This window comes from Bactrocera latifrons, unplaced genomic scaffold (genome assembly GCF_001853355.1).
Source record: "Bactrocera latifrons isolate USDA-ARS-PBARC rearing strain unplaced genomic scaffold, ASM185335v1 scaffold_387, whole genome shotgun sequence".
Classification (NCBI taxonomy): Eukaryota; Metazoa; Arthropoda; class Insecta; order Diptera; family Tephritidae; genus Bactrocera; species Bactrocera latifrons.
The window spans coordinates 124163-136903 of record NW_017537031.1 but is presented as its reverse complement, the minus strand read 5'-3'; the positions used below and the strand labels follow the sequence as shown (position 1 = coordinate 136903).

General features: G+C 40.8%; 1 protein-coding gene across 1 annotated transcript in view; it reads left to right on the top strand.

The window, feature by feature from the left end:
- The window catches only part of LOC108972220 (neurogenic locus protein delta-like), an 18492-nt gene extending 6186 nt beyond the window's left edge, over positions 1–12306 (top strand). Inside the window, exon 3 of the mRNA XM_018938743.1 lies at positions 9347–12306. Within this exon, the coding sequence (XP_018794288.1) occupies positions 9347–11240 (1894 nt within the window). The 3' untranslated portion in view covers positions 11241–12306. The remainder of the gene's footprint in view (positions 1–9346) is intronic.
- Positions 12307–12741: the final 435 nt, after the last annotated feature.

The window sequence follows — 12741 nt, the reverse complement described above, 5'->3', positions numbered from 1 at the left end:
CACTCACACACATACACACACACAGGCCAACGCTAAATTACTCGCCAACTCCAGCCGTGGAAGTCAACGAAAAGTATTTTTTTTAAATTGTATCAAATATTTGTTCCCACATTTTCATGCCGGCAGCGTGTGGCAGTGGCAGCGGAGACAACAACAATAACAGCAACCATGCGCTACGTCTGATAGTCTGATTTGCCGCTTTCTAGCAACATTGCCGTGCACTAACACATTTATACATATATATGTAAATGTTTAAATTTATTTATTTAATATTTTGTTTTTGCTTTTGCTATGGCCCAGGTGAAAGAATACACCGTGCTGAGTTTACAGAATTTTTCCAAGCAGTCGCACAGCAACACACACCCATAAACATATATTTAGAGGCACAACTCTCGTATTCATGGATTTTATTATTCATTTTCCATTGCTTTTGTTTTTGTTTTTAGGTCTGCACTTGCACATATTTACGGTATTCTCAAATAAATCAAGTTCAGCACACAGCTGAGTGAAATTTCGTGTGACAGTGGCGGTWTTTTATTTGTCCGCATGTGTGTGTGTTCGTTTCACAACTCATTTTTCCATCACGCATTTAGGCAAGAGTTATGCATATTCGGTGGCATACATACGCCGTGTTACTGTTTTTGTAGGCGTTGTTACTCATACACACTTGTGCTTGCGATTTTGASGCGTCAGGTAATTTTGTATGCAGGCGTAGTCAGCTGGTTTGCGGCTGTTTGACGGTAATTGCATTGGAGCCAAAGACTGTGAGAAAAAGTATGCTTTTGTTGTCTGTTTTTGTGACGGATAATTGTTAAAAAAAATTTACATATAAAGTAATAGTAGCACTACTACTTTTCATTGCTTAGATGCAGCAACAATAAGCAACATGTTGTCGGAATGTTGCCAAAAATTCATAATTTTCAATTTTCCATAAAGTCTGTTAACGTTTATTTTTWGGTCTGAATACTAATAAATATTACTTTAGCAACATTTTGATTTTTTAGCAACATTCTGCTAAAATTTTTGTAACTAAGAAAAATGTTTTTGTGTATATTTTTCGCTCAATCCGCATGTTTTTGCATTCAAAAGGCATACAAAACAAGTTTTACCATGTGCAAATACATTTTCCACGTTACCAACATGTTGCTCTAAATGTTATTGCMTATATTTTCGTTATATGCTATAACTTAAGCAACATTTGGCTTTTATTTGTGTTTAAATAACGATTCAAAAGCTAAATGAATATTCAGCAACATCTTAGCAACTGTGCAACATACTTAATATGCCTGTCTCTTATACACATCTAGATGTGTATAAGAGACAGTTTGTATACTGCTTATTAGTTGCTCGAACACACACACACATACACCAGTCACTTATACACATCTAGATGTGTATGTGCTTACAGCAACATGTTGCAAAGATACATTGTTGCTAGCAACATTACCGTTTATACACATCAATATTCCAAAAATAATACTTATAAGCGCTATTTTGTTAAATTACAAATTACACTTTGCAACATTCAAAAGCTAAATGAATATTCAGCAACATCTTAGCAACTGTGCAACATACTTAATATGCTCAGCAACATRTTGCTAAGCATTTCTYGAGTAAAAATTTGCAAATTATGACTACAAACAACTATTAACATTTTAATTTAATATGTGCTTACAGCAACATGTTGCAAAGATACATTGTTGCTAGCAACATTACCGTTTATACACATCAATATTCCAAAAATAATACTTATAAGCGCTATTTTGTTAAATTACACTTTGCAACATGTTGCACTACCAGTTTGCAGCCTAGCAATGCCACTTTAAGCAGCAGCTGTCTTCATTTTTCCCGTTTTTTGCACGTCTGCTGTTGGCACATCAACACTTTGCAACAGTAAAGCTGCAGTAGCCCGCACATTGTAGCAAATAAATAATATCTACTAATGAAATATGAGTTGAAAGCGAAATAGCTGTTGGAAGTGGCAAAGTACGAATATAATAAAAGCAATAACTAACTTCAACTACTCGGGCAGCATGAGGCGCACCTTGTTTTCTGCGCAACATATTCATTCTACTTCATCGCATACATGATGTACACACACACACACACAAACAGGCGTAGCGACGAGTCGCAGTTACATTTATACACATTAATTCGTCGCAAAAATTAAAGATAGCCGCAGCAGCAGCAGCAACCGACGCTCGGCTATAATGACGGCAGGTGTATTGTGCTATGCGATATGTATTGACAATATATTATAACAACAACAACTGCAAAATGGCTGAGAAGTGAATAAACTGGTATTTATATGTKGCAAGTGTGGAGTATAAAATGGTAGCAACACATACACACATAAACATTTGTATAGTTGTTGTCTCTGGCAGCTTAAGGGTCTCATAATCAATGTTGGTATATATTATATATCTTATGTGTGTGTGTGTGTGTGTGCGTCTCTCAACGGTAATTGTGATGCAGTTGACAGCAGCGCTGCAACATAACACAACAAGTTGATGAGCACAACAACAAAAACGTCGTGAAGACAGAATGACAATAATGCTGCATGTTGCTGGCGACTGCTAGCCGGCTGGAACTGTGTAACTGCGTTATATGTGTGTTGTTGTTGTTGCTTTGCTTCGGTTTTTATTAATTGTTGTTGTTTATAATGTTGCCGGACTCTTGCAGGTCTTGTTTTTGTGTCAGCTAAGCAGCTGGCATAATAATGTGTATGTATGTGTGATCGCCTTCGTTCAGAAGCTACAGCAGGTAGTCACTTGCTCTTTAAGCCAAGCTAGTAGCACTTGCAACCGTCAAGCAAGATTTTTTTTTTATTTGTTTGTATTTTGGCATCAACAACCATGCGGCATGTGCATAAAGTACAAAYAAATAATTGTTATAATTAAGTTAATGCATGTATGTGCAATAAAACTGAAGTTAGACGCGGGGGAGGGGTTCGGTGTACGGTGTTCGGCAAAGCGAGCAACTATTTGGCGATGAGCGGCCGAAGCTGGCAGTCTTTAGCGGCATGAGTGACCGGTTGAAGCAGCCAAATGCACATAGGCATAGGCGTGTGGGCGTGCGCGCAGAAGGCGTCGACAACAATAAAAATGCTGAAATAAAGCAATACTCGCAAATACACACACACACCATGCATACATAAATGTATAGATATGCAGGCGTGAGTGTGAGCAGTTAACTTGGCGAATGTTGCGCTGAATTTAGTTAAGCAAAAGCAATAAAATTGAAATTAGTTTTCCTTGGAAGCGCTARACACACACACACATACACGAGCGCCTACAGTTAAAAAGCGAGGTGTTGCACCTTATGCACCTTTCTTGCTGCCACGCATGCACTGCGCGCTTCATTATTTGCAGTTGTTATAGTCGTTGTTGTAGTTTTTATTTTAAGTTTTTTTTGTTTTGTTTTTGGTTGCTCAGCACCCTTGCGCGCGTTCAAGAATCCGCGCATACACGTTCTTCACTCTTTTTTCACCGCTATTATTATTGTTATGCCATTTGTGCTTGCGTTGCTTTGTTTACGCTTCTTGTTGTTTTTGCTTTCGGACAATGTGCTGCGGTAATGTGTGGGAATGTTTTAATAATTCCGCACGCATCCACGTGAGGCGCGCTGCTGCTACGTACCAACGCACGCGCACCACAAACACACCTATACATAGCAGATGCCAAGCCAGCAATGACCATGCGGTGCGCACGGCCATAGCACACCAGCAACAGCAACAACAACTACCAGTAATAGTATAACAAGTCAAATGTAGCATAATAATAAAATGAAATAACAAGCATTACATGCATATCACAGTACCCGATTTACAAGCAAGCAGCGAGCGKCTTGGCTGCCAGTGGCAATTTCATGCCAACACACAGCCGAAACAACAACAGAAGAGAAAATAATAAGCCAACATTTGTAAAGGTGCTCAAAAAGTCGCTCAAAGTTAAGCCACGCACAAAAGCGCTCAAACAAACGCTGGCTGGWTGCCTTACTTGTTGTGCGCCTTTCTTTGTTATGCTGTGCTGTTCCACTTGTAGGTTGCTTGCCATGCGTTGTGCGTGCCATAGCGCGTAGCAGCGCGTATATATTACACACACACACACATATATTGGTAGTGATTTTTGCATATCAACTACATATCACTTACTTTATAGCCGCATTTCTACAGCGCTTTGCCGCGGCTTGCCTATCAACTCTGCGAACTGCGATTYTTACTCGCGCCAACATTTTATGGCAGCAATTCGCTGAATTCAAATGAATTATTGGTAATTGATTTTTAGGTGAAGGCCCTTTTCTCAGCATATAAAAATTCTATTAGCCAAGGTAGTTGCAAGTTACTTTGCTTACCATGCGCTGCTTCTGCTTTGCCGCCCTTCTCCGCAWTCGCGTATGCCCGCASCTTTTAGGTTGGGCGCTGCCAYATTGCTTGTCTGCTGCCACTTACTAATAACCTCGCATAATTTGCAATTTRGGTTAGTTGCTGGCCTGTATGCAAGGTATGTGGCATATCAATTACGTGCACATTTATTCATTTTGTAGAAATGTATGAAATATTACATGCGCTCAAATCGTGGCGCTTTTACTCGTAATTTTATTAAACAAATTTAATGTTTGTACAACTTATTGATGAAGTGATTTCTTTATGCACCTAGTTCAGCGCAAAAATGCAGTAAAAGTGATCGATTTCGMTGCCGCAAATGACTCGCTTTCAAATTTATTGCCCTTCAATTTGCATTTTAATTGCTGGCGCTTTATTTAGTTTTAAACAAGTTATTGCTGACCAATATTTGCAAATTACTAGTGATCTGAAAGAAAATAGTCCGGAAAGCAGGCGATATTCACTGAAAAAGGGGGCCGTGCAATATTGTGCAATAATTTATGCAGTTTACTTTTATTTATTGTGCAATAAATTAACTATTTTCCATAAAAAACTGTCATGCATACCTGATTTTAAGCTCAAAATAACCACTATCGATCATTACACGATCGACATGATCTTTGTCGTACGATTTCGTGTTGCATTCAYAGCAAAAACCAACTAGTTTGCATTAAATATAGTATATCATATAATAATATACCCATAAAGTTATTGCCCAAGCAATTTTTTTTGCATAAAATATTAACAGTGTTTATTACGATCAGCGCGATCACTAAAAATAAATTTAGCTGTTATTACTGCAGTCAAGCAAAGCATTTATGTAAATATTTTATTTTGTTTTGAGAAAGAAGCGCTGCATCTACACATCAACACCAACAGCTGTTAAATATTTTTAAGATCGTCTTATATGATCGGCGCGATCATTAGTAACCATTTTGCCTATGTTTAAAGCCGGCATGACATTCTTTCGTGCCTGTTTATTGTTAGGTATTRCAATTATTTGTTGCATGTTTACTAAATGTTTGCATTTTAATTTGGTCATTATGAGACTGATCTCTGAAATGATCAGCGCGATCATCAAATTGTACAAAAAATCGTTGCTTCTTTTTATAGCACTTGAAATTGGATATTTATGAGAGTTTTTAAGTAAACAGTTTTTTGCATTCATTATTTTTTATTAAATTTTTAAAAATGTTTTGTTTTTGTATTTTCTAATTATTTTTTAACATAATTTTTAATTCTATTCTTATTATTTTAGTAATTTTTTAAATCTGTTTTACAATTTTTTTTTTTGTTTTTCTCTAATTTTTTTTTTTTACTTCTGTTCTTCAACTATTGTTACCAATACATCACACAATTATTGTAATTCCTTAACTCCCATGCTTGCAAATACACGATTTTCTAAACTAAAAATATGAGCATTGTTTTGTCCTATTCACATCTCGACTGAGCGCCTGGCAACAGCGCTAGGAAGCCGACTTCTTGCAGCCATCCATTCGCTCTCCAAGCACTGCGAAGTTTCGCTTGCAATCGTGCGTCGGCCATTTCAGCCGCTTGTCATGCCAATTTGCGCCTGTCCGCATGCACTTGTCACAGTCCGAACGCGACAGTGGGGTAGTCAGTCAGCGCTGGCAGCTCATTCATTCTCTATAGCACTTGACATCTGAACAGCTGTCCACTTGCATTGCCGCTGAGGCTGCTTTAAGCGCTTTTCATTTGTATGTCGCAACACTCTTGTTGCACCAACGCATTTTCTCCTCTCTGCTTGATATTATCTGTTTGCCGAACAGGTGATCCGTCTTGTGTCTTCTGCCTGTCTGCTTCGCGCACTGTGTTGCGCTTTGCAATTGCCGGCCGCTTGCTGATTTATTTGCATTTTCATTGATTTACTCAGCGCCCTAACGCAGGCAGTCAAGTGCGAAACGTGGCAGGCTCTTRCAGCTCACAACTGAAGACGATCCTCGCTACCTTTCGTTGCTTCTGCATGCAGTCACAAAGAAAACTGCCAGCTCATTGCCAATCGCGCAGTTCTAACAAATAAAAATATGTTTTTTMTTYAGTCYTATTGAGATTTACAACCACATSYACATATGTATATATASCCWTCGTGKTAGCGCTTGCGRAGTCGCTTTTAGTTTCTACTTGAAACCTAGCGCTGTGCACTTGCGCCGCTGCTTAAGCGCTCGAGTGGCGCATACACATGTTTTTGCTCCACAGCCAGCGGCTATTATATATGATTTCAATTATATTTTCGCCCTCACCGCGCGCCATACATCTTCATACAAGTAATAGATTTGGAATCTCTTTCGCTGTGGCGCTTTTGATATTAAAATTGATTTTAATGATGTCGCTGTTATGCTTGTGGCTCTTGATGTACTGTTGTTAGCTGACTATYATAACTGGAGTGTGGCCGACAACTGCACCAACAACAACAGGCACRTAAAGTGATAGTCAACTTTTGTTCGCAACATAACTGAAGCAGTTTAATGAGCACTTCTGCGCTGCTTGCTTGTTGCGCATGCGCGTCGCGTTTACGCTATGAAAGTATACAATGCATGTTATACATAAACATATGTACGCGTACGCGTTTGGGCGCTTTTAATTACAATTTGTTGCGCCACATTACTGCAAATCCACGCATATTCGCAATGCTTTCCAAAACGTTGCCTTTGAGGACTTTTGACAATCATTTACTTTGTAGTTTTGCTTGAAAATGAGCGCGCGCGCTTGCATACCCCGCGAACATTTCACTTTTTTATGTAGACAAAGTTAGCCGATAATTTTTTAAGCGCGTTTCGCAAATTTCCCACAAGTGGGTCAGTGAAGTGTCTATGAGACGTTTTGTTAGTGCGAAGCGCAAAAATTTTTTATGCAAACAAGTCTAGGTATGATTTTGATTTCTTTAGCTCATTTAATAAAACAGTTGTTGCACCATTCAACAAACGGTCTCCTCCACAGCGCGCAGAAAGCGCCAACGCAGCCAGCGCCAGTTACYAACAAAAGTGAATGACAAACGCGCGCACGTCTGTCAGTCACAAATCAAATTGCAACAATAACACTAACATAAATGCACAGAATAGTGGAAGCAAAAACAGAAACAAAATAAAGCAAATCTGCCATTAATATTTACGATTCCAAAGAAGATTTGCGCGAACCACGCGAACGCCAACAACTGCATTGACCAATGCACTTGACGGCTGACTCGTCGTTGTCACTGTTTCGGCTGCGCAGTGACAGCCGCAGCAAAAACACTTTGACGCAGTGACTATTTCTTTGACTGACTGTTTGCCATTGAGCGCGGCAGCTTTGGTGCCGCCGCAACGGTTATATTGACTGCACTCACTCTACACATACTCAACCAGCTAACAGCAGCGGCGGGTGGCTGCAATAAAACGTACAAGTAGAAGCAGCCGAAGAAGAAGTAAAATGCACTTATAAATATTATAAGTAAATAACTCCACTAGCATTTGACCATTTGGCGAAAGGTGACTCGGACTGCAGTTCGCCGGCGATCATGGCGATCTTCTCTACTTGCTCGTCTTAACTTGGGCAATGTATGGTAATGAATGCAAGCGTTTTGCACAGCTGAGTATGCGTAGCTAGTCTACGTGTTTTTAAGCGTAACTGAGCTTAGGTTTAGCGTGTGTGCGTCGTCATGTGTGCCGTTCGCTATACGCTTTTTTAGGTTGCACACTTTTTATTTGCGCTTCGTAACTTCWCTGTCCATATCTTCCACTTCATGTGCAGCGCTTCGATTTCTTACATGTCTCTTTGCCAGTTGTTTTGTCTGCTTATCTGTCTTTCGCTCTTTGTCCAAGCAAGCAAGCAAGCAACCAACGAACCATCCATCCATCCATTTTGTGTGTGTTTATGGTGTGTGACCATTTTTGCAAATTATTTCTCACGGCCAATAAGCACATGCATGGCAAATGTACAAATACGCATGCATTCCGCGCTTGTRTGCCCGCGCGCATTCGCTCGCTGCCACTTTAAGGCAATAACTTACTTACTGACTCAACGCTTCGCCAAGTAAGTTCCAACACTTGTCTCTTTGCGTTGCTTCCCTTCAGCAAAGCGCGCGTTCGCAATTYTGTTATGTATGTTTAGTGAAAGCGCGCGCTCGCGTACAAAGGATATGCGCGCTGTAAAAATAGATATAAAAAGTATTTAATTTAATAATGACAATAATGACGGAACACTACAAAACCCTTTACCAAATGAAATTACAAAAGCAAAATAAAGCGCAATCAWAAAGTTCTCGTCCGAAAATAAAAGCAAGCGTTCAGGCGGTCCAACGCAGCGTCTGAAATTTTATTTTCTTACTGCTCTTATTTGTCATTCTCTTTTTCAAACTTGATACTGCATCTTCTGCCAAACATGCCGTTCAAACAAATCCCTGCGAGCCAGCGATCATCACTTGCCGCCTGTGCGTTCGTTTCGGGGATGCTTTTTCTGTTTATTTTTKACTTGATTTTTGTGTGCGCGCTTGTGATCGCATGAATGAAAATTAACTAGCTACATGTTTGTTGCATACGTGCGAGAATTTTAAAAATACGCGCGRCCCAACCATGAGCTTGTCTGCAATGTGGACGCCGTCAGCGCTTCGCACTACCCGGTCAGCGATATGTATATGCTTCGATATGCTGTAAACAAGCAGCTCGTAAATTGGAGCACTTCAAGTGAACCCTTCAAGCCTTATAACTGCTTTTTAAACTTTATGTGMTCCGCAACGCCCCTCAAATATATTGCCGATCAGTTTTTTAAGTACCCAAAAAACTGTTTGCAATACTGCTTGAAATTAATTGACACAAATATTTATTTCGCCGGTGCTTCACACATTCCGCTTTCACTGGCTTTAGTCAAAACTCAAACCATTATTATCACTCTAACTTAGTTAAGTCACAAACCACTAAACATTCATTATTTAGCTAATGAACGAACGCTTTGTCTTTGTCTTTACAGTTGTCAAACAGGCTGGAAGGGACCGCTCTGCAACGAATGCGAACCTTACCCCGGTTGCGTGCATGGCACTTGCAACAAACCATGGAAGTGCATCTGCAAGGAGGGCTGGGGCGGTCTGCTCTGCAATCAAGACTTGAACTACTGCACSAATCATCGTCCTTGTCAAAACGGCGGCACCTGCTTCAACACCGGTACGGATCTATACACCTGCAAATGCCCACCGAACTTCACCGGCACCGAATGTCAGAATGAGATCACCTCATGCAAGGAAGGTAATCCCTGTCAAAATGGCGGCGCCTGTCACGATGAAGCCTCAAATCGCGGTTACAAGTGTGAGTGTTTGAAGGATTGGGGCGGCCCGTTGTGTGARGAGAAAGTAATCACTTGCTTGGACAAACCCTGTCGCCATGGCAGCTGTCGCAACACCACGAAAGGTTTCCAATGTGACTGCCCCAGCGGCTATAGCGGACGCATTTGTGAGCTTCATGTGGACAACTGTAATCCGAATCCCTGCCAGCATGGTGGTAGCTGTTTCATGACCTCGTCCGGCAATCACAAGTGCCAGTGTCGTAGCGGTTTTACTGGCAGCATGTGTGAGCAAAATATCGATGATTGTCARGGCAATCCCTGTCATAACGGCGGCACTTGCATTGATATGATCAATCAATTCCGTTGTCAATGCGTGCCCGGCTACTTGGGTTCACTATGCTCTGATAAAGTSGATTTATGTTTGACCAAACCGTGCGCCAACGGCGGCACTTGCACAAACTTGAACAACGATTACAAATGCACATGTCGCGCCGGCTTCACAGGTAAAGATTGTTCCATTGACATCGACGAATGCATATCGGCGCCCTGTCGCAACGGTGGCACCTGCGTGAATCGCGTCAATAGTTTCCATTGCGTTTGCGCCAACAACTACCACGGCAAACAGTGCGAGGAGGAGTCATACGCATCGGCGTCGTACAACGCACGCCAATACGAGGTCACGCCACAAGCACGCAGCGATGGCTTGACTAGTGGACAGGTCTTTCTCATTGCCWTACTCTCGGTCGCCATGCCGGTGGTGGCGGTGATCGCTGCGTGCGTAGTGGTCTGCATGAAGCGCAAGCGTAAGCGCGCGCAGGAGAAGGACGATGCCGARGCGCGCAAGCAAAACGAACAGAATGCGGTGGCGACGTTGCATCACAATGCGAATGTTGGCGGTGGCATGGGTGTAATGAGCGGCGTGGTAGGTGGTGTTGGTTTGGGCGTCAAGCGCACTTCATCCTCTGGCCTGACATTCGACAACTCCAATCCGAACATCATCAAGAATACATGGGACAAATCGGTGAACAACATTTCAGCGTCGGCGAGCACAGATGATTGCCTCAACACTTCGTTATACGGCAGCGCGTTAGCCAACTACGCAGCAGACAACAACGCCAATTCGGAATTCTGCGGTGTCGGTCAAATAGCACCAYTRCAACGCGCCAAATCACAGAAACAACTCAACACAGATCCCACACTAATGCATCGCGCCTCACAATTGTTGCATAGCGCCGCAAGCGCYGTAGCTGGTGTAAGCGCTGCTGCTGTRGCTGCCAACGCTGCCGGTGCTGGCATGAGCGGTGTGGTTGGCGCTAATGGCGCTGTCGGTGGTGTCGCAACCAAAGAGTATGCCGTGCATGGCAGCGGTGCTGGCGAAGGTAAACGCATCTCAGTGCTGGGCGAAAGCGCCTACTGCAGTCAACGGTGGCCATCGCTGGCGGCAGCCGGTGTGACTGGCGGTTGCGCGTCCCAAATGATGGCTGCCTCGGCGGCGGCGTCAGCGGGGAGCAGTGCCGGRGCGTCGGCTGCGCATCAACAGCAGCAACAGGCGCGCGCCGTTATGTGCGGCACGCCGCATATGTGAGCACATCGCGCAGGTGAGCAGTTTTTGGCTGTGGCGTCAAATAAGCGGCGCACACGCGTCATACCGCGGGCGCGCACGTTTTTGGCGCGGTGGTGGGGGCACGCTTAACGCGCTGTTGTATATTTGCTACGAAATTTCTTAAAAACACACACACATATATATAAATATATTAAAAATTTTTATTATTATTCTATGATTTGCAAATATTTCGCCGCTGTGTAAATGCGAGAATTTTAGAGCGAAAATGTGCTGCTACCCTTCTCAATTATAAATAGTTATATAATATTTTCTTGTAAATTTTCGCTATTGAAATGGACTGACGTTGATAAGGAATTTATTGTAAAAAGCCGTATAAATAATTAACAATAATTAGGCTTAAGTAATTTAGTTGTGCGCACGAGCGAGCGAGCGAACGAAAGTGAGTGGCGTGCAGACGAATTCGAATTCGAAGATGATTCGGACAAATTATATAGAAATTTAGTTAAAAAGAAATGTATTAAAATTTAACAAGTATGCGTGTGCTTTGTAGTACTTATGGAAAAAAGGACCTTAGTGTTATGAAATTTTTTAATTGTTAAAGTAATTTACTAAATTGTAATATTTATTAAGCCAAAAGCATAGAATTTTGACGCATTCCGCAATTAGCAAACGACGAGTATTTTTGCATGACGCAGACACACAACTGCCGCATTGAGTTTAAGCAATTACTTTCGGCACACCCTAATATGCAGTGCATGTTTTCGCACTTAACCTCAAAATTTTTGATTTTTTTTTTAACATTTTTTTCTTTTTTTGAATTAGTTTCTCCATACTTGCGGCGGAGCGCGCTGATTGCTGTGACGACATTTGAATTATCGTAATGCTAGTAGTATTTAAAGTTAAAGCCCAAATGACAAAGGCGCTGTACTGTGCAAGCGTAAATAAAAGACAAAAACAAATACGAAAAATGCCTGAAAACTTGACATTTTAAACTGTTGCATGCGTTTAGACAAATCGAAATTTTTGTGCTTCAAAAACAAAAACAAAAAATTTATATATATATTTTGTATATAAAAAATCAACAAAAAATTTGCCATTTTCTGAATATTTTGCATTATTTGTAAATGTTTAAATTTTAAAATTACAAAACTAAAAATTAGAATTAGTGCTTTTTGTGCGCAGAAAAAATTTTGAATTCGATTCGACGAGAAAGCAACAAACAACTTAAATGACTTGTATATATTAGTTTTTAATTTGACTTAGACACTTTTGACTTTGTGTTAGTTTATTTAACAAGCAAAATTCTCGATTTTCCATTTTTTGTGCGTGGTTTGTGTTTTTTGTAAGGTTTAAAATGTGTAAAAATAAATATTGACAATTAATATTTTGATAAATATCTTTTCGAGATTAAACACTAAAAAATATAATTTTGATCTCAAAAACATATTGGCTAATTGTTTTTCAAATATTTATGCATTGTGCTTGTAAAGAATTTAAGAATATATTATAAAAAACAATAATT